General features: G+C 42.5%; 1 protein-coding gene and 1 non-coding gene across 2 annotated transcripts in view; one reads left to right on the top strand and one right to left on the bottom strand.

Moving 5' to 3' along the window:
• Mnat1 (MNAT1 component of CDK activating kinase) overlaps positions 1–27,837 on the bottom strand; it is a 188,055-nt gene that overhangs the window by 102,010 nt on the left and 58,208 nt on the right. Inside the window, exons 2-5 of the mRNA XM_028858159.2 lie at positions 21,097–21,249; positions 18,667–18,740; positions 7,947–8,050; positions 3,291–3,431 (exon numbers count right to left, since the gene is read on the bottom strand). Coding sequence (XP_028713992.1) covers positions 3,291–3,431; positions 7,947–8,050; positions 18,667–18,740; positions 21,097–21,249 — 472 coding nt within the window. The remainder of the gene's footprint in view (positions 1–3,290; positions 3,432–7,946; positions 8,051–18,666; positions 18,741–21,096; positions 21,250–27,837) is intronic.
• Positions 20,808–20,910, top strand: LOC114684774. The gene has a single exon (XR_003733404.1). It is a non-coding gene; the product is annotated as a U6 spliceosomal RNA (small nuclear RNA).

Here is a 27,837-nt window from a genome sequence, read left to right as displayed (position 1 = left end):
TATAAAGGCAAATTTAAAAGCTGAAATCAAAAAGCCCAACTGCAGTGGTATTGTACTAATAATGAATACAGCGAATTATGAAGCATTATTTAACCACCATGTTACATGGTCTAAACAGTGAGGAAAATATGTGCAGTAATGACTTGCAGGTGAAGAAAACAGGAAGCGAGAGGCGGGAACTCACGAGAACCGGTATTAACTCCAGATCACACACACTGTACAAGGCCGGAGCGAACGGCTGACTTCACGCCTCGCTGCATTTGAGGGAGCTGGACGCCAGCAGCGGCTCCGGGAGGCAGCGGCCGGTGCTTCTGAGCCAGCCTAACGCCACCAAGGACTAGCGAGAGAGAGACCGCTCCAGATGCACAGTGGCTGAGGCACACGTTCTCCAGCTTAGATGCGGCCAGCAAGTCGGAAGCAAATTCATTTTCTACTCCCAGAAAGTGGGGAAGGGTTTTTAAACTACATTTGTGTGTGTGTGTGTGTGTGTGTGTGTGTGTGTGTGTGTGTGTGTGTGTGTGTGTTCGCGCGCGTGCGCCATGGAGCACATATGGATGTCAAAGGACAGCTTGTGAAGGTCAGTTCTCTCCTTCCACCAAGTGGGTCCTGGGAATTGAACTCAGGTCGTCAGGCTTGGCAGCAAGCACTTGACTTGCTAGACCATCTCACCAGCCCTAGACGGGCTTTCAGGATGAACACTTCCTATGTAATCCTCATTAATCCTCTTTCCTTATTTGTATTTATTTTCTCACCTACATCTAATTTAAGATGTAATCTTGCTTTTTATTTTACCTCTGGTTAACTGGTTTAAAATGCTTTTTGAACAAAGACACAATAGAAAATACATTTACATTTATTCCATCATAGAATCCAACACAGGAATTAAGACTGGGAGCCTGTCAACACTGAAGAAATGCCTCAGGGAAATGAATATATAAAGACAGAATAGGAAGGGAATAATGCAGAAAGACTTCCCCAGAGAGGAACATTTTCTAGCTTGTGATGTCACCAGTATCGCAAAGGGTTAAAATAAGTATCAATAATAAAGCATCAATTCCATGAACCACTTCTCAGACCATAGTCACTAGTGCTATTTACTAACAAAGTTGAATACAGAGCTAACTGCTAGAAAGTACTAATATTCTAACAACACTCCCCTTTCATCCAAATATATTATTTTTCATGCAAAAATGACATGCAGTCATTATATTTCAGCACATAACCAATACATTCAAATACCAGCTTGTTGGGAAACTATTAAGAGAAAATGCTCTAAAAACAATGTTTTAGTAAGCTTAGAGACATAAACAATCTATTGAGTGTTATTTATATTTATGTCAGTTTTAATGTTACCCTCTCATCTGTAAGTGAAATGAATATAGACAAAAAGCTGAAAAGGGGGAGGAGGAGGGGGGAGAGAGGGGAGGAGAAAGGGAGAGGGGAGCGGAGGGGAGGAGGGAGGGAGAGGTGAAAGGAATAGGAATACAGGGTTTCTATGTATAACAGCCCTGGCTGCCCTGGAACTCACTTTGTAGCCCAGGCTGAACTCGAACTCAGAGATCCATCTGCCTCTGCCTCCCAAGTGCTGGGATTAAAGGTGGGCACCACACTCAGCCATTGACAGCCTTCTTTAAGTCCAAAAATGTGTCGTGTCTACAAGCATCTTCATATCTTAGGATAAATCACTTTAACTCCTTTATAGAAGTTGGCAAGATATAACAAGGGGGTATGTGAGTATATGTTAAAACTATAATTAAAGTCATTTTCATGATCCTATCACTTAACTCTCTTTGGGGTGGAAATTGGATACCAAATTCTAGGAACACACACTTTTTTTTTGAGTGGATACTATAAAGTGGTTCTAATCAACCCACAAAGGGCAGAATCTACGCCCATGCACCTGAAATGGAGCAGGTCCTTCACTCATCAGTGGGTGTGCTGTGCTAGTTTCCCAGCCCAAGCCTTTCAAACTTGGCCCTCCATTTTGGGTAGCTGTGGCCTTTCTTGCTGACCCTGACCAGATGTCCTCCCTATGCTGATTCCCTGCGGGTTTCCACCCTCCTGAATGCTTAAGGGAAGTTCCTTGTTTGTGTATCCTGCATATTGGGTGTAAACAGCTTAGATGCAAGAATGTAGAACATCTGTAGCAAACTTCTGCCCTACCGGGTTCCCCCATTGTGCTGTAAGCCTGTATTTAAGGTTTCCTCCCTCCTTCAATAAGCGGCATTTGGCATTCTGCTGAGGCAAATGACCGACTGTCTTTGTCTCTGTTTTTTGATCTACAGCCCCTCGCTCCAACATGGTGAACCAGTGGTGGTAGTGCGGGCGCTGCCACCACATCAAACCACACCATGTCTACTTCTTTACTCTTAGAATACTCCTTCCTCCAGCTCTGAGATACTGCACAAGACGTCCAACTAAGAAGCCACACTGGCGGCGGGCATAGAGACCTGAGAATATACTGCAGAGGAGAGGATTCCAAAGACCCACTTAAATTCTTTTTGGTTTGGTTTTGTGGAGACAGGGTCTTACTATGTAACTCTGACTGTCCTGGAACTCACTATGTAGACCAGACTATCCTTGAACTGACAGAGATCCACCTGCCTCTGCCTCCTGAGTCTTGGTATTAAAGCCGTGCGCCACATTGCCCGCTTGAATTGACTCACAGAACTGTAAGCATAAAAATTATTTGAGATGAGGGGTTGAAGGATATGTCTTACTATTCAACAATATATATGATGGCATCAATAACTATCAGAAGCAAAAAAAAAAAAAAAATTGTCTCAGGCCATGGTGGCACACGCCTTTAATCTCAGCACTCTGGAGGCAGAGGCAGACAGATCTCTGTGAGTTCAAGACCAGCCTATTCTACAGAGTTCCAGGACAGCCAGGGATACACAGAGAAACCCTGTCTGGAAAGCCTCCTCCCCACCCCCCAAAAAACCCAACTAACAGAAACAAAAGGGAAGTTTGCTCAGCAGATAAAGGCCCTGACTTGCCTTGTAACCCTAACAACATGAGTTTAATCCTAAGAACCCACATAAAGCAAAAAACCAGCCCAACAACATTGTCCTCTGGCCTCTACACATACACCATGGCATGCACATGTTCTCCACCCCACCCCATCCTTGCACACATAATAATAAATAATAGTTTTAAATTTACACATATTAGGGAAAAGTTGAAAGTAAACTAGAGTAGGAGCACTCTGAACTGCCGTTAAATGCCATTATTCAGCAAAATCCATGGGAAGATTGGTTTTTGAAGTGGTAATCAGCATTGGTACTGACCAGCTCGTCTAAAAAGGCCTGCTTGTTCTTCCTCTTCAGAATCTGCTGCAGCTCTTCTTCCTTTTGGATGAACAGTCTTCGCTGTTCGCTCTCCTGCCGTTCTACCTCCAATGCTTCCTCCAACTCCTCCTGCTCCCGAGTCTAAACAGAAAAGACACAGGGAATGGGTGACTTCAGCAACCAACAGCAGTCCACGCTGTCCCCTCCCTCTGTATTCCTGGAAACAGCAATGGCATGACTTGTGCTGGAACGGAACAATTCTACACAGAAGAAACTGGGATGCCTATTACTCCATGTGAGCCTGCACTATCCCAGGGGCCCACAAACACCCAACCAAGTAGACCAAGCCCAGAACTGAAATGGAGTAACTGGTTAATACTGGGTGGGTGTGGTAATCTGTAATTATTATAGACAATTTAAAGTCATTCAATTTATGGAACTTATCATGGACGTTCTTTTTCAGTTCATCTATTGGGCAGATTCCTCCTTTAACAAAAACACCAAGTTTTCAGGGAGAAAAGGAGCTGCGCTCCTGTACCCTAAACTCAGTGTGTGCAAGATCAAGCGATCAGGTCCACTGTAGTCCTTATCCTGATGACAGCAAACCCACCCCTCGGGTGACCTCGTTCTCAAGGCCTTCAGTTTGCTCTCTCCTGTCTGTTCTCCCTAAGTCAGCTGCTAAGTCTTGTGAGCATTTCTCCCAATCAGTTTTACAAATTCCTACACCCCTGTTAATAAGTCAGTGCTTTTAATGCAAGCTTCCAGTGGAGAAGGAAATGCAAACATCATCAAGAAGGATTAGTGAGAGCATCTGTAAAAAGATGTATCTACATAATGTTTCTGAGTATCTGCAATTGAGCACATCAGGTGTGGATACTGCATACACAGTAATGACACTACTGATCTGCTCATAAGTTTTCCTCGGGACTACAGGTAGAAATAGAAAGGGTTTCATAGTGTTGGTGGTGAACTGTGTCCCATGAAGAGAGAGGCTCAAGATCGACATCCTGGTACTAATAAATATGACTTTATTTTTGGTGTAGAGTGAGAGGGGAGATCTCTGCGGATATAATCATGTTAAGACAAATATCCTACTGGAAATCTGGACACAGACACATAGGGGAAAGACCATGTGAAGACAGACAAAGCATGACAATGCTTGCTGGCTACCACCAGAGGCTAAGAAAGATCCAGCCCTGGAGCCTAGAGATATTATGGCCCTGCTGACACCGGAATGTCAGGCTTCTAGCCTTCATAACAGTGAGAAAATAATGGCTAAGCCACCTAGGTTTTGGCAAATTGTTCTGGTAGCCCTAGGAAAGCAATACATAGTTTTAGAACTTCACACAGTAGGTATTAGATACCCCTCCCCCTGCGCCCCCCCTTCCCCCCCCAACAGTACAACAACCTATTAAGCAAACGGGACAAAGATATGAAACAAGTTAGATTGTTTGGTGTGAGTAAGTCATGAGGCATGGAAAAGTGTTTTCAATAAAGCCAGAGAAAGAAGGAGGAGGACGATCATGGCACTTCCCTATAGAACACCAAAGGATCCCTGGGAAGACATTTGAGAACCCAAGGAGAGGGTTAGAAAAATAACTAGAAGCAGTGAGACAGGCACACAAACAGAACTGGGCTCAAGCTAACCGGAAGACCGGTAGAATAGTATTCACATAACTTTGTAAAAAGGCCCCTTAACTATGTACTACTAGAATTAGAAGAAAAGCCAGGTTTCCAACATAAGCCATCAACAAATCATGGAGACTGAACAATGGCTTCAGCACTGATGGATACTAGCACCATTCACTGAGATGATGAATACAATAAGAGACAAGATGGACTTTAAGTCAAAAGATATCACAAGAGACAAAAAAAAAGACATAATAGGATGATAAAAAGTATAACCTACAAGAAAATATAAAAGTTATACGTGCATTCAGTATCAGATCACCTAAATATATAAGGCACGTACAATGACAACTGAGGGGAGAATTAGGCAGCAACACAAGAAAAAATTAAATTATCCACTTTTAATTAATGGATAAAATATCCAAACAGACTGTCAATAAACACAGACCTCAAACAATACTACATAGAAAATGGCACAAAAATACATACACAAAATATTCTACTTAAAAGGAGCAGACTACATGTTCTTTCAAAGAACATACAAAACTTTAGTCAGGACTGATCACAAAATAAGTCTTAGAAATTTTAAGGAAACTTAAACAAGCATAATAAATACTTTATGTATTCACTTACATGAGGTGTATAAAACAGTCAAACTCAGAGCTATGAAGAAAGCTTAGTTGGTGAAGTCCAAGAATGGAAATGAGTTTGATCAGTGTTCAGATGCAAACTTAACTGCTCAGAGGTAATAAAAGAGACACTAGCAACAACAGCTGTCTACCTTAAAGATCCATTTCTTAAGAAGTACAGTTTAACCTAATGTTGTCAAAATGGTTTTTGCTACAGTAAGGTGAATATCCCCCTAACTACATGCATCTATACAGTAGGGCTGTATTTCTAGGAATTTAAATTTCTGTTTAAATTCCCTGTGAATATAACTGCTTTTAAAAGGAGGGTAGCTTCTTAAACTATTATATAAAACCTCCACACTGATTTCCATAAGAGGCTGTACCATATGATCCAGCTATACCCGTCTGGGGTCTATACTCAAAGAATTCCATATCATATTTGAAAGATACCTACTTATGCATGATGATTTCTGCTCTATTCACAATATCCAGGAAATAGAAACAGCCATTTTGTTTTTGATGGACATCACTAGATGCCCATCAACTGATGACCAGATAATGAAAATATGGTAATATTTCCACAATAGAATATTATTCAGCTCTAAGAAAAAAATTATTCCAAGGCTTAATGGCATGTGCCTTTAATCCCAGCACTTAGGAGGCAGAGGCAGGTGAATTGTGAGAGTTTGAGACCAGTCTGGGCTATATAGAGTTCCAGGACAGCCAGTGCCACATTGAGGGACCCATGGCAGATGAAATTTGTAGGTAAATGGCTGGAGCTGGAAACAATAATTTTGAGTGAGGTACTCCAAACCTAGAGAGTTGTTACGTTTTCTCTTATCTGTGGATGTTAGCTTTGACTCTTCAGATGTGTGCTTGCTTCATCTATAATGCCCATAGAAGACAGAACATTACAAATGGCCATGGGGAGGGGCTTCCCAGGCAGAGCAGTGAGACTGCACCGGCATGAAGAGCTAAAAGGGAACAGTGGAGTAGGAATAGTTAAACCGGGGATGGAGGGAAGGGTGGAGGAAGTATCATGGGGAGAGAGACCTAACACTAAAGACCTTTCAAAAAGGATACATGGAAACCTACTACTGTAGAAGCACTCTAAAACGTAAAACATATACACACATAAAGAGTTAAAATGAAGTTACACTATGACAGGCTAACAATATCCCTAAAAAATCTGAGAGGTTAACAAATAAACAGCCCATACCAGGTATGAGTTACTTCTTTTGGAATTACTGGCCAGTGAGGTCCCAGAGAACCCCAAACATTGCAGGCTATTTCCAATACTACTGGTTACCTTCCGAATTTGACAGTGCAAAGAAACATAATCAAGTCCTGGAACCCGGTCAAATCAGCCCAGAATGGAAGGAACTAAAAGCTTTATCCTAGCTTCCATAGCTCTGGAAGGTGCTACACAAACTACTAGAGAGAAAATTATTCATCCGTCCTACTCAGCTATGAACCCTGTGAGATACCACTGTCCTGGGAAGACACAGCCACTGGTACACAGTGGCTGGCACAAACATCTTGAGAGTATCCAACCACTTTCTCGTTGGCTGTAAGTCCTGCTCCACAAGATGAAATCCATGCTTGGCACCATTGTTGGGCTAAGAACTTATGGCTTGTAGACAGGTAATAGTGGGAATTCACTACCATTATGCCACCAAATGGATACAGAGTTAAACCATCTCCTAATGACTTAGCGTTATACCCATAGATCCACATATCTATCAACCCTAATTTGAGAAACTTCTATGTACAGTAGACGGTGATTAACAGTGATCCACAATTGGCCAAGGTGTAAACACTAAGAAACTGCAGAATGCTCTGCCCTAAATGAACATATATACTGCACACCCACTCCCAAGGCTGAAGAGGTGGCCGGCAGAGTGTAAGAGCCTGAGGAAGTAGAGGACTGCAAGAAAAAAGTGTCTTCTGAACACAGCAAAGCAGTTGTACACAGGACCTCAGAGCAATATCGACAGCATGTGCAAAACCTGCCCAAGCCCAAGCCAGACCAAATCCCAGCGTGGAGAGGAAGTCAAGCCCACAATCCCAGCCCTGGCCATGGAGCCATTGGCAACCAAGAGCTGCTGTGAGGGGGAGAAACAATTTTCTCTCAGAGTGGAGCTGCTGGTAACTCTCCAGTGAAGACCACACATCCAAGGATATTTGAGCAGCACAATTCCTTGTGACATACTTTTTTCAAGGGACACAAGACTGGGTGGGTAGGGAAGGGAGGGATAAATTGAGGAAGAATCAGAAAGAGTGAGGTGAATATGATTAGACATTGTATGAAACACTCCAAGAACTAATAAAATCTTGTTGAGTATGATGTGAAAAATTTTGTCACTCATACAAAAGAAGAGAACACTTAGCAACTGACCAGCTTTAACTTATTTTTCTGGATGACATCTTTGTTTTCCTTTTGATATATTTCCATTTTCTTTTTGGTGTTCTCCAAATCCACATTGTTGGTCAAGTTGAAGACTGTGAAAGAAAGGAAACGTCATGAAATAGTTTTAATATAAATCTTACGGTGATTATAAAAGCCAAATATTCAGCATTGTGAATTCTTCCTCATTGGATTATCAGTCTTTATAGCTCTCCTGTGTCTTTTAATCATCCATCAATCTTATTGGGTCACTCACAACAACCTTGAACCCTGGCTCCGGGAGTATCTGACACCTCTGCCCTCTACAGACACTGGCACTTACATGGAGTCACACACACACACACACACACACACACACACACACACACACACACACCACACTTAAAAGTTAATAAAAATAAATTAAAGTCTACTTTCTCTACATTGCAAACACCTATGGAATATGTAACACAGGCACTTGACCTATTACCTCACTTAGCCTAAATCACACATTACAGATATAGGGTTGTGTTTTCTACATTTATTAAATAAGAGAAAGAGAGTGTGTGTTCCACAGAGTGCATGTGGAGGTCAGAGGACAACTGTGGGCATTAGTTCTCTCCTTCCATCACATGGGTTCCAGGGGTGGAAATCAGGGCATCAGGTTTGCAACAGGTGCCTTTACAAATCACTTTGCTGGTGGGGCGCAGGTGATCTGACCCTTCAAACGTGCATAAAATAATCTGACCCCACTCCTCATCTGTCACATGGAGGGACTGCCCTCCCCCATCACTCACCTCTTCAGGTGAGCCAGTCCTGGGAGCAGGAGGGCAGGAGAGCTGACCCCACCCACTCTCATCTGCCATGTGGTAGCACCAGTGAGGGAAGGATGCCTTTCCCCCACCCCCCACCCCAGTCTCCTTCAGCAGGCAGGAGAGATGGCTCTGGGGGGACAAGGATGGGAGAGCTGGTCCTGCAATAGACGGGAGAGCGGGCCCTGTATCTGCCTCGGCAAGAGTAGAGCTGGCCCTGGTGGGGTGGTTGTGGGTGAGCTGCCCAGAGGGCATGAGAGCAGAAGAACTGGCCTCGCTCCTTGCTGCCTGCTGCAGTGGGTGAGCTAGCTGTGGCAATGCCAGAGAGCTTGCCCTAGTGCTCTCGATGAGGGAAGCTGGCAGGCTGACCAACCCAGCTACCACCCAGGCTCAGAACTAGAGCTATGACTTGGCCCACCCCAACAACCACAGCATCTATGAACTGCTGGAGCATGTGAAAGCTGGACCTGCAGATCCAAAGCTGCAGGATTTCCACAGGACACAGGACGACAGGATATCCAAGAGGAGCTCCAGGGAGAGCCGTTATCAGTGGTACAGCAGAAGCCAGAGGCCAGACCAATGACTCATTGCAATGAACACTTACGAGTAAAGATGTATGGACTAAAGGGTCTACTGTGTGACTCACTGTGTCACACCACAGCTTCCATACTAAGAATGTTGATGTTGTTGTGTTAGTTTTGGGTTTGGTTTTTTTTTTAAGTTTTCTTTTAATTTTATTTTGTGGAGGAGGTTGCAAGGGCAGAGGGTGGATATGAAGGGATAGAGATACATAATGTGAAATCCACAAAGAATCAATTTTTTAAAAAGCCTTAAAAAGTGAAAATTGTAGGGAGCCAGGAGCAAATGGAAATACATGCTCTGAGTTAGAAACACAGTTCTACCAATAAAAGATTTGGTATTTACTGCCCCCCCACACACAACTACTTTGCAGACACAGTTCCCCTTCTGTGAATGCCGAAAGTATATGACTTCTTACTAGTCTCTTCTACTTTCTTTCTACCCTATATAAATGTTTTCAATGTACATGTGTTGTGAGACCTACTAGAATGTTCCTGTTTATTACTGGTTTAAACTTGCTATTAAATATGATCCAAAAAGTAAGTAAATGTCAATTCTGAGTTCAATTCATATGGTTAGATGCAATTTGTTTCTTTTGTAATTACAAATGCCATGATAAATCCCAATAAAAGCAAAAGAGACAATGTTTATTTCATTTTTAACTTGGAAAATTGAGGTATTGCAATATAATAGAGGTGAATCAAATTGCAGATAATACAATCGCTTTCTCTCAAAAAATAAGAATCATGAAATTGTATTACTAACATAAAAATGTCTTAGCTGAAGCAAGCTTATTGAGCCATAGTGAATCGGGAAGGCACGGCATGGCAGCCTCAGAGAAGGGGCAGGAGCTGACTTCCTGTAACAACCATCTGACCCTTTATCTGTTTGCTGGTGTGGCTCAGATGTTGACCTGACTCTAATCAAGAATTAAAAGCAAACAAAAACCCTATTGTATTTTCTGGAAGATTTAATGTTATTTAAGTACAATTTTAAAAGTCTTTTGACATTCAGAATTTACAATTAAATCCCTTCAGGGTTTCTCACCCTTTTAAAATAAGTATTCTCTGCACCCAAAGAATAATCTGGTTATTATGAAGCTAAGAACAAACGTTTGAGGAGATCCCTGGGGCAGGAGGAACAAAAGGTTCTATGTGCCCATTGTCATCCCCACAGAGAAGGGCCTGTTGTTAATGCCACAAGAAAGTTCATCTTCATGTGTACCTTCTATTGTAAGTTCTTGACATCATTATTCAAGACTGCCCATTTTAATTTTATACATGTGCTGGTCAAGGAATTCATAATGATATTTAAATAATAAAATGTCTTCATCTTCATTCTGTGACTCCTCAGACCTGAACTAACCTCCTATCTCTAAGTCTCGTATATTTAAGCATCCTTAACGCTACACTTCTACTACAAAACTAAAATCAAAACTCTTAACACCTGTCAAAAAAAAGCTCTAGACAACTTCCTTACTGGTGGTGGGCTAGTTAGCTGGTGTGAGGTCTTTTTTATTTGCTTATTTGCTTCTTTTATGAGACAGGGTTTCCTTTGCAACCCAGGCTGGCCTATAACTCATGACCATTGCCTCAGTCTTTTGGGTACTAGAATTGCGTGCATACATCACCACACTAAGCCAAAACCCACATGCCCCTCTCGTATCTCTAACTATTTCTCAGCATCCCATACCCAGACATAGACTACTAACCACTCATTAGGCCTATCACGTATGTTCAGAGCACTGAGAGAAGACTGTTGAGTCACGATTCACAACTTGAGCTCTTGGTGCTTGTTCTCCATATACAAGAGGGCTATTAACGCCTGTTGCTTTTAGAATTTTGAAAATTATAGTGTGTGCAGCTCACTCTCGTAATCAGTAGGTGTTTATTAAATTGGCATTTTGTTCTTTTGACTAACAGAGAAAGTCAATACAGATGGCAAGAACATGTAAGTATCTTTGAAAGCCCAAGCACAAAGGAGACAGTTATAGAAACAAGATTTGAAAGAAGTTCTATTTCTATAGTAACAATCAGAACAATGCCACATGAAAGTGGTAGAACCACACCCAACAGTTTTAAGGGCCCCAAACTAATGTCTTTATTCTACCCCTCATTTCTGCACACTGCCCATCTAACAAGACAAAACAATAAAAACCACGATTCTACAACCTTCATTACCTTCTGTGGGGGCGGGGTCATGCAGAGGGTACAGGCACACATATGCGTGCAGGGGAGGACAGAGGTCAGCCTTAGGTGTCACTTTTCCTGACAGCCATCCACCTTGTTTCCTGAAACAGGGTATTCACTGGCCAATAAGTGCCAAGTAGGCTGGCTGGCTGGCCTCAACCCCATGGATCTGCGGTCTCTGCCTCCTTAGCACTGGGATGACAAGCACAGGCCAGCACAGCTGACCTGTTCACCTGGGCCCGGGGTTCGAACTCAGGTCCTTACACTTGCACGGCCAGCGCTCTGCCGACTTCCCCAGCGCTCCCACTTGCGTTGTCTTGATTAACACCCCTGACTGAAGTGTTCTGGGTCATATTTTAAGTCATCTGTCGAGTCTTTCTAACCCACTTAGGATGTCAAATCGGTGAATATTCTCTCTAAAATGTCTTCTTTACTATGCCCACCACTACTGTCCATTCTATGATTTCCTATTTCTCATCCACACTACTGAAATGGTCCCTTGCTGGGCGGCGGTGGCGCACGCCTTTAATCTAGCACTCGGGAGGCAGAGGCAGGCAGATCTCTGTGAGTTCAAGGCCAGCCTGGTCTATAGAGCAAGTTCCAGGACAGCAGGGATACACAGAAAACCCTGTCTTGGATGGAGGTGTCCCTTAAAAACCTCACTGGTCATTGTGGGCCACAGACTAAATTTTACTGAAAGCCAAGTTTACAGCTTCTTATTTCATATTTACCTTTTGAAAGAAAATTATTTATGTTTTGCCGACATGGACAACTTGTGCATGTCTAGTGCTCTCTGAGGCAAGAAGAGGGCTTCAGATCTCCTGGGAGCAGAATAATAAACAGTTGTGTGATGCCACCTGGGTGCTAGGAATCAAACCTGAGTCCTCTGAAGAGCAGCCAGTGCTCTTATGCTGTGGGATGATTTGTATGTCCTGTGGGAGCCCTTCTTGGGTTCTTTGTGGCGTTACCCAGCAGGTCCGTATAGAGGATGATTAGGACCATGGGCCTGAGTGCAGGTGTTTGAGATGGTCTGCACTTGGCTGTGCTGGGGGATGGTCTGTATGTCAAGTTGTTCTGATTGGTTAATAAATAAAGCCTGATCGGCTGTGGCTAGGCAGGAAAGATAGGCGGGACTAACAGAGAGGAGAAATAAAAGGACAGGAAGGCAGAAGGACTGGCTGCAGCCGCCGCCATGACCAGAGACGCTGCAGCCGCCGCCATGATCAGCAGCATGTGAAGACGCCGATAAGCCACCAGCCATGTGGCGAGGTATAGATTTGTAGAAATGGATTACTTTAAGATATAGATTTGCCGGGCGTTGGTGGCGCACGCCTTTAATCCCAGCACTCGGGAGGCAGAGCCAGGCGGATCTCTGTGAGTTCGAGGCCAGCCTGGGCTACCAAGTGAGCTCCAGGAAAGGCGCAAAGCTACACAGAGAAACCCTGTCTCGAAAAAAAAAAAAAAAGATATAGATTTATGGAAATGAATTAATTTAAGCTATAAGCACAGTTAATAAGAAGCCTGCCATGGCCATACAGTTTGAAAGCAATATAAGTCTCTGTGTTTACTTGGTTGGGTCTGAGCGGCTGTGGGACTGGCGGGTGACAAAGATTTGTCCTGACTCTGGGCAAGGCGAAAAACTCTAGCTACACTCTTAACCACTGACCATCTCTCCAGCCTTTTTTAACAAACAATAATTGTATACACGTATAGAGTAAATTGTGATGTTTGGTTTATGTACATACACTTGTGGAATTATTACAGCAAGCTAATTAACAAACCTATCACATCACATGCTCTTTTTTTTTTTGCAGTGGGAACATTTAACAGGTGGTATCTAATTATGATTTTAATTTGCATTTCCCTAGTAATTAGTGATGTGAGCAATGTTGCATATACCTGTTAGTTACTTGTATGTTTCCTTTTGAGAAATGTCGACTTGTTCATAAGGTTATTGGTATTCTTGCCACTGAGCTGCCAGTGGTTCTTGTACATTTCAGAGATGCAGTAATTTGAATAAGATGCCCCCCATAGACTCAGACATTTGAAAGCCTGGTCCCAGTTGATGGTGCTACTCAGGAAGGTTAGAAGGCAGCGTCTTATTGGAGGAAGTGCATCACTGGAGGTGGGCTTTGAGACTTTAGAGACTCTTGCCATTCCCAGGGTGTGCGCTCTCTGCTCCAGGCATGAGGTTCAAGATCTGAATCCTCAGCTTCCACTCAAGGTACCATGTCTGCTGCTTACTGTCATGCTTCCCTCTGGGACAGTAAGCCAAAATAAACTCTTCCAAACATTGCCTAGGCCGTGGTTGTTTATCACAGCAATGGAAGAGGAACAAATGCAAAAGGTAACAGTGGCTGTCTGGTTTGCAAAGGTTTTCTCCCCGGCTGCAGACTGTCTTCTTTACTCTGTTGGCTCCTTTGCCCAGTGGAGCTTCTGAGTTTGATACATCTTCTCCTCTCCTCCCTCCTCTCTTCCCCTCTCTGCCTTCCTCCTTACCTCCTCCCTCAGACTATTTAACTTAAAAAACACACACCATAACTATGCAGCTGGGACAGTTGGTTTTAATGTCAGCTTGTCACAAATTAGAAACATCTGAGCAATGAGCCTTACCTGAGAATAATACTGATTATTAACAGAAGCAGGAAGACCACACCAAATGTGGGTGGCACCTTCTGGTGGCAGCCAAGATTTAAAAAAGGGACATAGCAGAAGGAAGATTACTAGCTTTTTGCTTGCTGCCAAGTGTATTTATCCTGCTGCCGCTGCTGCTGCTGGCAATTCCTTTGTCGGTATTAGAACCAGCACATCCAGGCGTCTATCAGTGACTGTAGAACAGTAGCTCTCCAACCACCCTCTAGGTCTTCAGCACCACACTGGGGTTACTGAGGCACCAAGCCTCACGGACTGAGCAACTACTGAGTTGTCTACTTCTCCAGTGTGAGACAGCCATTGTGGGACTACTCTGACTGGAAAACTGTCCAGTCTCAAGGACCAAGCAACTACTGGTTTGGCAGCCTCTCAGATGTGAGGTAGCTATAGTTACTATTTCAAAAAAAGCTAATCACATCAAATGTAAAATGAATTAATATAATTTTCACTCTATTGATTCTGTTCTTCTAGAGAACCCTGACTAACACAGCAATGTGGTAGCTTGAGTAAGAATGGTCCTCATAGGCTCATATGTTTGAATACTTGGTCCCCAGTTGATGGAACTGTTTGGGAAGGATTAGGAAGGATGATCTTGTTGGAGGAGGTGTGTCACTGGAGGTAGGCTTTGAGGTTCAAAGGATTCAAATCATTTCCAGGGTATTCTCCATCTCCTGTTTGTAGATGAAGATCCAAGTCTCGGCTGCAGCTCCTCCTTCCATTTTTCCTCCACCATCATGGACTCTGACCCTCTGGAACTGTGAGCCCAATTAAACTCTTATCTTTCATAAGTTACCTTGACCATGGTGTTTCATCTCAGCAACAGAAAAGAGACTAACACAAGCAGTCCATCTCCAACTGAATAATGCACAGCCAATGTCTAGTCTTTAACAGGAGCTCAGCTTCTTGTATAAATTATAACTATCATCTACAGTGCTGGCTCCACTTTTTTAAAGGAAGCAAAAGCACACAGTTACGGAATTTTCCCAGCCTTATATATTATTGGACTAAATTGCATAAAATAATAAGCACAATTGGTCTAGGAAAGCTTGATCACTGGTGCAAATAATTCCTGGTGCATAACTGAACTGGAGAGCAGAACAGAGACGAACTTGAGGCCAGCCTTTAATGGAAAAGCACTTGCTATGCATCATTATGCTTTGGCATGAGTCAGCAGTCTATGGAAGGACCGGGAAATGTCAGCTGTCCAGTGGGACAGTTAACCAGACATTGGGTCAGAGTCTCTATATACTTTCCAGACACACCTTCAGGAAATACACATAATGGCATGGTCGCGTTCAGATCAAAGGCACTGGTCTATAGGTTCCTATTGGTGAGGTATTACAGGGGAAGATGGTGGCTCTGTGGGTAAGGTGCTCGCCAAACAAGCACAAGAACCTGAGTTCGGACCCCAGCACCCACAGAAAAACCAAGGCACAGCAGCGTATACTTGTAACCCCAGCACTGGCATGCAGAGACAGGAAAATCCCAGGGGCCTGCTCACCAGACGGTCTAGCCAATAGGTGAGCTCCACATTCAGAAAGGGACCCTGTCTCAAGAAAGAAGGAAAGTGGGAAGACACCCAACACTCACTCTGTCCTCCATATGCGCATGCATGGGTATCTATACCCACATGCTCACAGAGAAAGAGAAAATATTACAGGCCAGCTGTGATAATGCAGGCCTGTAATCTCGGACTCCAGGAAGCAGAGGCAGGAAGACTTCGCAAGCTCGAAACCAACCTGACCTACATAACAATTATCAGAACACCCAAGGCCACAGAGTGAGTGCGACTCCACCTCAAAGAAAAGGAAGAAAGTATTACATGCTGTAGAGTCTCACTATCCAAGCTTACCCTGTCCTGTTGCTAGTGCCTACTTCTAAACACGAACCTGTGGGCCCCAGGCTGCTCATTGCTTCAAACTAGTTCATCTCAGGAAAAAGTACATACACAGGCCCAACCAGCACTTCATGAAAAGTCAAGGTTCCCCCTTGCTGTTTCATCCCGGTTTCCTTGTCCTTCAGTTTCCTTTAGCTACCTAGAACACTCGGTTAGAACTGTGCCGGTGTATTCAACCTGCCCTGTGCTTTTACCTGCTTTCTATCACAGAGTTTTGACTAATCCCACTGACTTTAGGGCATACGCAAACCGTTTCTTTGTGACGGCAATCCTCCTGCTTGTTCTTGACCTGAGCATCTTCAGTCTGTATCTACAGGCCCTTTGCATCAGCATCCACAATTCTACCAGCTTCTCAGTAAAACCACAGGGACTCACGCTTGCTAATACATATAAAGCACATATGACAACATTTAGAATGAAGAAGCAACAGTTCTAAGGCACTAAAATATTTCAGAAAAATCCTAACTTATGTTCTGCATATGCTTCTACTGGGGCATAACAAATAACCTGGACACTTTAGAAAAGTCCTAATAAGAAGGAGATATCTAGACTTTCTCAGAAGGAAATTTTTAAAAATTATAATACTAATACCTAAAGAATTTGAATTTTTTTTAATTTGCCACATATAAAAACCTTCTAATGATTCTTTTTAATCGTGTTTTAATAATAAAGTTACTGGCAACAAAAGTAGCTACCACAGTTAGTTAATCTTTCATTCTATTGGGCATGATAAATTTAATTCAGTAGTTATATACATCTTGATTGGCTTTGAAAATTATAAATTTATAAACTCAAGTTCCAGTTGCTTTTGGGATACTATCTTACAAAGACTCCAACGTACAATATGGCTCGTTAAGAAAGGGAATGGCTCAGTTGCCTTTAGCCTACTGGCTATGGGTGAGATAGAACCTCTGTTGGTCTTTTCTGTATCAAACACACAGATTGCAAGCCCAGTGCCACTTTGAGATCTTTGGCAGCAATTAACCATGCAGCTCACACATGATTGAGCTGGTACAATAATGAGTATTCAGAGACAGGTAATGCCTGGGGGGCACTCACCAGCCTAAGACAGAGCACCTGTGTGGCCTGGGCAGGCGTCTCCATGACAGGTAAGGTGACCTGCTGACGTCCCACGCAACCCAAGTCAGAAGCTCATTTTTTAATAAAAGGGGGACCTGCAGGGCCCTGGCCCCCGTTTTGGGTAACTGTTGCCTTGCTTGCAGACCTTGACCTTGATATCCTCCCAATGCTAATTCCCTGCCAGGTTCCACCCTCCCTCCTGAATGCTTAAGGGAAGTTCCTTGTCTGAGTATCCTGAATAATGGGCGTTAACAGCTTAGATGCAAGATTGTAAAACATCAGTAGCGAACTTCTGCCCTCCAGGGTCCTCCCATTGTGCTATAAGCCTGTATTTAACCTCCTACCCCCTTCAAGAAATGACATTCGACATTTAAAATTAAATATATATATATATATATAACTATATATATATATATATATATATATATATAGTTGAATGAATACTGTGAATGTAATCTATGAATACCACAAATGTGATTAATATCATGAGTGTAAGTAATGAATACCATGAGTGATGAGTGTAATTTAAAAAATAAATAAAAAATAAAAAAATTTAAAAAAAAAATAAAGTTATAAATTGGGAGACTAAAAAGATGACTGTTTGATCCTCACAGTTTCAGTCTAATTTTCATAGGCTACACTCTCATATCATTTCCAAACCTGTACTTTGTAATAAATACAGTGACTTTTTGTTTCATATTTACTAATTTAGTATGTCCTTTACAATGATTTATTTAGTGCACATGTGTGGGGGTCAGGCAACGTGGGGAGCTGGGGCTCTCTTCCACTGTGTGGGTCCCAGAAAGGAACTCAAATCTTCAGGTGTGGTGGGAAGCTGAGTCATCTCAGCAGCTCCAATTATCACAACTTTAAAAAGCATAACTTTTTAATCAATGTATCACAACTTCCATACCATTTAACAGTTTTGAAATTCTCTTTAGCAAAAGAGAAGCAAGGCTCAATCCCTAGCCAGCACTGAAAGTAAAGGGAGCAAGCAGAGACAACACACTTTTGTGAGGAAGACACTTATGACTAATCACATTGAAAAGAAGAACTAAGATCATTCTACATCTGCCTGGAAAACACTAACTAGTAAAATGCTACTCCACAGCCATCTGCTTCAAAGTTTTCCAACCTGCTGTTCCACAGAAGCATAAACAGTGATAAACATTTTTGTCTTTTGTTATCACAGACAACATTAACAGAAATCCTACAAAGCAAGTCACAGTATTTCCTTTTGCTTAAACTGCATTGGTAGAATTGGTACACACAGACACCACCCTTCCTCCCAGGTAAGGAGTATTACCTCTATAATAATTTCTCTAAGACAAAATTACTTAAGAATATCCTTTACTTTGTATGATTTAAATTTGACAAATGTAATTCAATTGCAAAAGAAAGTAACCTGTAAACATCACTACCACAAAAAAACCATCAGGAGCCTTTTGTGTTGAGACACTGTCTAGGCATCTAAAAGATAACAGCACAAGATATCAAGGCCAGCACATCCAATTAAAACATACCAATTTCCTCCACTTCTTCCAGAAAATCATTATACTCTCGTAGACTAGGAAAATCTTCTTCTCTTTTATTGTATCTACAGAGAAAAAAAATCCAAGTTATATATATCATTGTAGACCATTATATATAACCAGCTTGCTCATCCCTACTTAATTGATGCATGATATAAAACAGTGTAAAACATTGTTTTCTTGATGCTGGGTTTATAACTAGACCAAGAATGCAAGCTGGGTTTGAGGGAGGTTTTTTTGGGTTGATTTTTCTTTTGTTTTGTTTTTCTGTTTTTGTTTTTTTGTGGGGTGTGGAAGGCTGACTTCTGTTCGCGATAAGCATGTGTTCTACCATGGAGCTATGCATGCAACCCAAAAACACCGTTCTCAAGATTCTTATGATTAACAGAAGATGTAAAATCAGAAGAGAATGCTATCACATATCAATTCTTAAAGGACTTAAGTAAAGAGATTTAATAAGGTACCTCAGGGATATGAAATGAACTTAAATAAGACATATCATTAAAAATTATATTATTTATTATAGTTATTAATTACAGAAAACTGAAGCTCAAATGAAAAAAGTTTTTCATGACAATAGTGACCTAAAACACAGGTCACAAAATACATAAATATTGTAATGTATCAGTGAATAACAACAAAACTGAAAAGGTTAAAGGTAAACGATCAGAAGGAAAAGATGACTTCTTAACGAAATATAAGTCAAGATCAGCTGGCCACTGATGAAGTATTATCGATTCAGTATCTAGGAAGATGTCACTAAGCCATATGTATGCCACCCAAACAATGACTAAAAGGGGCTGGAGCGGTGGCTCAGTGGTTAGGAGCCTGTATTTTGCTGAGGACAGCAAGGTCATAAGCAAAGGAAACAGGAGTGTTGCAGCCCCCTCTTCCGCCTGCCTTCTCTGTGTCCATACAGAACTTCCAGCAGCAGCATGCTAAGCCAGAGCATCTGGGGTCCACCAGCTCCGAGGTCTGCTGCAGGCACCATGAGGCGGGGAGGGCCTGGGGAAGAACTTGCCACTCTCAGTGGAAAACAAGCGGTGCCTACCAGCTATGAGACCCTGTACTTTGGATCTGGATTTGCTGCACCTTTCTTTATAGCAAGACACCAATTACTTAAGAAACAAGGATGTTTAATTCACTCTTTTAACAGATATAAAGAATGTTTAAGAGGTGTGATCTCTAACTCTTGTAGATTAAACTGTTGAATTCTTATACTAAATAAGATTGTAAATAAACTAATAACATGGAAAAAAAAGAGAAAAAAGAATCTGTACTACTCCTATAGAACACCTGAGTTCAGTTTCCAGCACCCACATCTGGTAGTTTACATCTGTCTGTAACTCCAGCTCCTGGTGGAGCCAACAGAACACCTCTAGCTCTCAGGGTAACCGCACTCATATGTACATATCCAAACACATACACACTCACAAGAAAGATAATATAAAAAAATAAAATGATTATTTTTAAAAATTAAGAAGCAAGCCAGGCAGTGGTGGCATGCCTTTCATGCCACCACTTAGAAGGCAGAGGCAGGCAGATCTCTGAGTTCAAGGCCAGCCTGGCCCCAGAACATTCAGGGCCACACAGAGAAACCCTGTATCGGGGGTGGGGTGGGGGGGGTGGGGGTGTGTGTCAATCATGAGTTAGCTGTTTGGCTCAGAAGCAGAGCAAAAGCTTAGTGTACCCAAGACATTGGGTTCAATCCCCCAACACCAAAAACACAAAACAAAACAAAACCTTAAGAAAATGTATTAATTTAAAAATAATAAAGTACCTTATAGCAAAAGGGAAATAAAATGAACCTCAAAACTCCTAACAAATCATAAAAATGCACCCACATACATGCAAAAATAAAGCATAGCCAATATTTTATCTAAATAAGCTTCAAACTGAAAGTTAAATGTTACCTCCTCAGTCCTTAGAGTAAATTCGTTTTGCCTGCTACTCTATTTTCTAACTCCCTAATATCCTACACTACTTTACTAGTAAGCCTCATGAGAACAAGGCTTAAAGCTATCCTACACATCATTTCTTAATTACTGCTAATACATATAACAGGGGTATTTGTTAATTGAATAATAAATAGCAAATGGATAAGCTGTGAAAACACCAAGAAAGTTCTTCCTGTGCTCGCTTTGGCAGCACACACACTAAAATTGGAATGATACAGAGAGGAGCATGGCCCTGTGCACAGATGACATGGAAATTCATGAAGGAACTTCTTCTCTAACAAAGGTTAGATATTACAGTTACCATAAACTTAATACATTTTGTAAAATAGGTATGTAGATGATTTTATAACTACTTCATTACCTGCTAAGCTGTTCAAAATTACATGAGCAAACAGTAATGATGACTATAGAAATAACTGTTGAAGTTGTCTTTGTTGGCCGATCCCTCAACAGTAACACTTACATCTTGAGCACTTTTTTCCGAATCTCAACCTCCTTGTCAACGGTGGGATCTTCAAAGAGCTGTACCCTGAAGTTGCTCTTTCTCAGTGGAGTACCACACTCAGGACAGTTCCCGGCTCCTCTCACGAACAGCAAATCCACACAGCTCTCACACCTATAAAGACACACATGTAGCAATGGTAGTAATAGTAGTTAAACAGTTAAACAAGAAGAGGTCAGGAATAGGAGAGGGAGTTGAGGGAGACAAGAAGACCTAGAGTGGGGAGAGGGAGGGATGAAATAATGCAAATACAGTATTCAATGTATAAAATTCTCAAAAATAAATAAACTTTAAATGACAAAAAACATAGCATTTAAGGTAGTCTTCAAATCTACAAGCTTGAACAGTCTGCCCTTGAGGGAAGGACTAAGGTTGGGGGATGAAATTTCATGGCTACTTACAATTTTAGAGAAAAAAAAAAAGAACTGTGCAATATCACTTTTATTTGGCAATTACTTTTAAGACACAGACAGCTGAAGAGATACTAGTTATGGAAATGTAAAAAGTAAATAACTGAATGAGGACTAAGAAGACTCAGGCGAGGGAAACAGAAGAAAGGGGAATGAAAAGACTTCCCAAAGCACTGTCAAGTCTCGTTCAAAATGAGCTCAGCATCCCAGTTCAACCCCTACTGGGAGGAGGAGATGGCTCAGTCAGCAATGAGGTCATGAGCCTGGCCTTCCAGCACCCACATAAAGGCAGGCTGTGGCGGTGCTCTACTGTAACCCCAGTACTGAGGAGACAGAGAGGGGGATTCTTTGATGCTCACTAGCAAAATGGCCTAGGTAACCTGTGAGCCCCAGATTCAGTGAGAGACCTCGTTTCAAAACATAAGGTGGAGGACAATTGAGGAAGACACCCAATATTGGTCTCTGGTGCGCGCGCGCGCGCGCGCGCGCGCGCACACACACACACACACACACACACACACACGCACGCACACACGCACACACGCACACACGCACGCGCACACACCCTAAAAGGTTCTGAAAATTAAAATGTTTTAGTGGTTAACATGACACTGAGTAGGAAATTACACATCATAAAATTTTGTTTCATAAACTAAATTATTAAAACTATTATATAAAATTATATTTGGGTTTTGTATATGTAAGAAACAAATAAATGTAGTATTTAAGCTTGAATCTCAACCAGCTGTGGCGGTGCATCCTGTAAATACCAGCACTTGGGAAGTCTAGACACGACCAGAAACTCAATGTCATCATTAGTCATTTAACAAATTTGAGGCCAGCCTGGGATATGTTAGAAATCCTGTCTCAAAACAACAGAAATAAGTACTTTTTAAGAAAACTTGAATCTCACTGGGCTTTAATCCCAGCACCGGAAGGCGCCGGATCTCTGTGAGTTCCAGATCAGCCTGGACTACAGAGTGCGTTCTAGAACAACCAAGGCTGTTCCACAGAAACTGTGTCTCAAAAAAAAAAAAAAAACAAACAAGGAAAACCCAAAACCTTGACTCTCATCCCCAAGCTAACTCACTGTGTCAGATAGAGGATTCTCACCAGTGCCTCCCTGGGCAGGAGAGTCCTCTACCAGGAGCCTGGATTAAGGAGGACCTGCGCACCACGGACACTAAGACTGACATGTCCCCTTCAGTGTTGCGAGGAAATTACTTTGAAAATTCAGTTTGTAAGGGAAGGTTGCCAAATGAATACTATCTCACAGGCTGTAGAAAGAAAACAAGCAAACTCCCAGAGTGCTATAGAAGGAAGGATCCACCACAGCAGGTGCCGTGAGAAACCCGAGGGAGAATGGCTGCTTCTTAAGCTTTAGGCACGCACGTACAGTGACCCACTCTGACCCAACCAGACTAACTACCTAGGTGACAGAGACTGTTTCCCCAAGACTGTGTGTCATCTCTCCGAACCTCTTGGGTAGTGAAATTTTGGGAAGGGCTCACAACTTCCTGAAGTCTTCAGTTGGAAAGGGCCATGCTTGGAAACGGAACTCCTCTCTTTAATGGGATTCCTTCCTTAAGAGATGGTAAGATGGGTTTGTAAGATCACAGTGAGACAGCATCTTACATCAGATGACAAGACACTCTCCTGAAGGGTCTCTGCCTCCCAACAGCTCCTGCTGCTGCTCAGACAGGGGGGTAACAAGGCTGGACGCCAGGAGAAAGCAGCTTCTTTAGCTTGCAATCTTGAGGATAGAGGCTTCTGGAAACTCACCATGCAGGACAAGCACATGGGCTGGACCAAAATGTAGCTTAACTCATAACTTTATATGTCACTTAATATTCAAACATTTGTTATCCTCAAGCTGTAATCTTGTGCAGTTCTGTGTATCAGGAACACAGTGACCTAGCCATTCCTTTTAATAGCAATATCTGGAATTATTTCTTTGATATCGGTCTCTCCTACAAGAATGTATTAATAGTATAATTTGTCAATTAGTACTCTATCCACATTGCCTGACTGCAGGTAGTAAGTAAATATTATGAAAAAAAAATATGACAGGAGAGAAGGAGATTTTTTTTTTGTTTTTTGTTTTTTTGTTGTTGTTTGTTTTTTGTTTTTTGTTTTTGTTTTGTTTTTTTTTTTTTGAGACAGATTCTCATTGTGTATCTCTGGCTGACTCTCTATGTAGACCAGGCTGGCCTTAAATTCACAGAGATCTGCCTGCCTCTGCCTTCCAAATACAAGGCCACCATCACCACATCCGACAAGAAAGAGAAATCCTTATGAATAAGAGCAAAAACAATTTTTCTAAGTATTTGACTTATGTGATACACAGGATGCGAAAAGTAAAAAGGGGTGTAAGAATTTCAAATGGTTAAGTGTGGTGGCACCCTCATCCTAGTGTTCAGAGGCAGGCAAAAAGACCACTGCAAGTTCAAGGCTAGCCTTATAGATAGTGCCAAGCCAGCCAGGGCCACAGACAAGACCCTGTCTCAAGAAGACCAAAAAGCATTAAAAGAAAAGAAACAAAATCTTAGAATATGGCCAAGTATGATGACATCAACCTGTGATCCTAACACTCAAGATACACAGGCAGGAGAATTGGGAGTTCAAGATCATCTGTGGCTAAATAGCAAGTTGAAGTCCGGCCGTGATTATTGAGATCCTGTCTCAAAGCGTACACACACACACACACACACACACACACACACACACACACACACACACTCACGTTAGCAAGATACTAACAATGACCTTTGTATATTTCCATCTTAATAGTCTCATTACAAAGAAAAAAACAGCAGGTACACAGTAATTTCCAGGCCAGCCTGGGAGATATGAGAACCTGTCTTGAAAGAAAACACCTTTACCCACACTCCAGCAGACAGCCCTAATTAAATGCCAGGAGTGGTGGTACACACTTTTAATCCCAGCAGTCAGGAGGCAGAGACATGTAGCTAGAGTTTTCCTGCCTTGCCCACAGTTAGGACAAATCTCTGTCACCCGCCAGTCCCACAGCCGCTCAGATCCAATCAAGTAAACACAGACACTTATATTGCTTACAAACTGTATGGCCGTGGCAGGCTTCTTGCTAACTGTTCTTATAGCTTAAATTAATCCATTTCCATACATCTATACCTTGCCACGTGGCTGGTGGCTTACCGGTGTCTTCACATGCTGCTGGTCATTGGCAGTGGCTGGCGGTGTCTCTCCGCCTCAGCCTTCCGCTTCCCAGAATTCTCCTCTCTCCTTGTCCCACCTACTTCCTGCCTGGCCACTGGCCAATCAGTGTTTTATTTATTGACCAATCAGAGCAATTTGACATACAGACCATCCCACAGCAGAGACAGGTGGATCTATGAATTCAAAGCCAGCCTAGTGGTCTATATGGTGAGTAGTGAGGCTACATAGTGAGATAGTGCCTCAAAATAAATGACTGAATAAATGAATGAATGAACAAATGAACACTTTTAAAAAAGAAAAAAAAATTAAACCAGTGGGGCACAAACAAACAAGACATGAAAAAGGGAAGGAGACTTTCTGGGAAGAAGAGGGATTCAGTGGGAGGAAAAAGGGGAAAAGAGAAGAGAATGGGGGCAATACTGGGGGAATATCAAAGTGTAAGTATCTCTATCTCTACATACGTATGTAATGAAATTATGGACGGATGACTAGAAAAAGAATTCAAAGCCATCCATGGTTGCTCATGGCAGTCCTCAGAGTATGAGGCAGAGGGATCACTGTGAGTTTAAGAACAGCATGGGCTACATGTTGAGCTGCAGACAACAGAGGAGCCCTTGCTTCAAACAAAAACAAACAAGAAACTTGGAACCACAAAGAGTTGGTTACAGAAACAACTGTAAGCAAGGGTCTCTCCGAAAAGTTTTAAAGAGGGCCAGTAAGATGGATCACAGAGGTGGCCGCCACCATGCCTGGTAACCTGGGTGTTACTCAGAATCCAAGGGAAGAACCAGCTCCTACAAATTGTCTTCTGACCTCCACATGCGCTCTCTCTCTCTCTCTCTCTCTCTCTCTCTCTCTCTCTCTCTCTCTCTCTCTCTCTCTCTCACACACACACACACACACACACACACACACACACACACACACACTAAATCAATATAAATTTAAAAATCCTAAGGATAAAAAATTTCACAAATCATGCAGTCATTCCCAAGATGAACCAAACCTTAGGGAAACCACTCTGAACTTGGGGGTAAAGGAATATTTCATTTCTACTATAACTTGAGGTTAGAAGAAATTAAACTCAACTACAGAAGTTCAAAATGGACGTATTTTAACCACCTACAGACATTTATAAGCAAGGAATCATCTGACATATTTGAAAGGTACAGAGCTTCAAAAAATTCCATATTTCAAGGTATTAAAGACTAGATTCAATTAATAGTTCAGTACTCCGAATGTTACATACCTTAATATTTCATATTTCAGGCTGGAAGGATGGGTCGGTGGGTAGGAGCACTTGCTTTATTGAAACATGAGGGCCTAAGTTCAGATCTAAGTCAAGAGGGGGCGTGGTCACATATGCACTGTAACTCCAGTGCTGAGGAGAGCAGAGATGAGAACTGACTAGTCTTGCTGGCTACTGCCTAGCTCCAGGGTCAATGATACCTTGTCTCACAGAGTAGAGAGTGACAGAAGAGGACACCCAACAGTCCTCTGATCTCCAAGCAAGCACAGGGATGTATGCGCCCACACGTGCCCATGTGCACACACTACACACACATACACCATACTCAACATATACACATATAACATACTCACCAAAAAAAGCACAAATATTTCTTACAGTGTTATTATGTATTAGATATATATTGCTTATTTCTAATCAACTGTATTTTTCCACTTTTTAAAAAAAAATCTGCCTTAATCATTTGCCTGCAGCAAGGAACAGGGTGGCCAAGAGCCTGCAGAGCAACCTGTCCACGTTTCGTTGTGACTACTGCAGTACTCTCTCAGTCCCTGGTCTATGGCTGGGATGAGACACCGTGACCAGGGCAACTCTTACAAAGGAAAGCATTTAATTGAGGTACACTTCAGTTTCAGAGGTTCAGTCCACTAACACCATGGCAGGAAGCATAACTCACACAAGCAGAAATGGTGCTAGAGAGGTAGCTGAGAGCTGCATCCTGATCTTCTGGCTGAGAGGGAGACTCTGGGCTTGGCATGGGCTTTTGAAATCTCAAAGCCCACCCCAGTGACACACTTTCTCCAGCAAGGCCATACCCCCTGATCCTTCCAAATAGTGCTGCTCCCTGGTGACCAAGCCTTGAAATCTAAGAGCTTATGGGGTCATTCTTATTCAAACCACCACAAATGTATATCTTACCCATTATTCTCTATCGATGAGAAAGACACACTGCAGTGGCAGGAAAGAGGATGTGAAAAACTAGTACCAGAACTGGATGAAGAGCAGGCCAGGAGCTGCTGTGGATACCACTCTGTATAAATAAAATGCTGATTGGCCAGTAGCCAGGCAGGAAGTATAAGCAAGACAAGCAGAGAAGAGAATTCTGGGAACAGGAAGGCTGAGTCAGGAGACGCTACCAGCCGCCACCATGAGTACCAACATGTAAGATACTGGTAAGCCACGAGCCATGTGGCAAGGTATAGATTTATAGAAATGGGTTAGTTTAAGATAAAAGAAGTAGATAACAAGAAGCCTGCCACAGCCATACAGTTTGTAAGCAATACAAGTCTCTCTGTGTTTACCTGGTTGGGTCTGAGTGGCTGCAGGACTGGCAGGTGAGAGAATTGTCCTGACCATGGACCAGGCAGGACTGGAGAAAACTTGAGCTACAAAGAGCCTGACGGACAAAACAACAGCTGAATTTCAACAGGGAAAGACATTCCAGCCCCATCCACTGCTCCTGCTTCTGCAGGGGTCATGATCCTGATTCCTCCCAGTCTCTGGTCTTCCTCGCTCTGGTATGATACCCACACCCCACATGACAGGCCCTCCCATGATGCCAATGATGGACCTTCCTCCTCCTGGGATGATGCCCAGGGGACTGGCTCCTGAAATAGGGCCAAACATGAGAGACCACATGCCCAAGATGCCCAGGCCTTCAATTATAAGACCTCCTGTTAGCCCCACGACAGTGCCCACTCAGTCTGGATGACCAAGCTAGACAGACAGAGCAGATGGGTTCTTCATTGGGTCTATTTTACTTATTCTCTTTCCCCAGGGAACCTCATGCTGGGCCTGAGTGTTTTCTAGCTGTATGATAAAGAAGACTTCCCCTTCCTAGCAAAGAGA

Source organism: Peromyscus leucopus, chromosome 14 (genome assembly GCF_004664715.2).
Source record: "Peromyscus leucopus breed LL Stock chromosome 14, UCI_PerLeu_2.1, whole genome shotgun sequence".
Taxonomy (NCBI): Eukaryota; Metazoa; Chordata; class Mammalia; order Rodentia; family Cricetidae; genus Peromyscus; species Peromyscus leucopus.
This window is presented reverse-complemented; position numbering and strand designations above follow the sequence as displayed.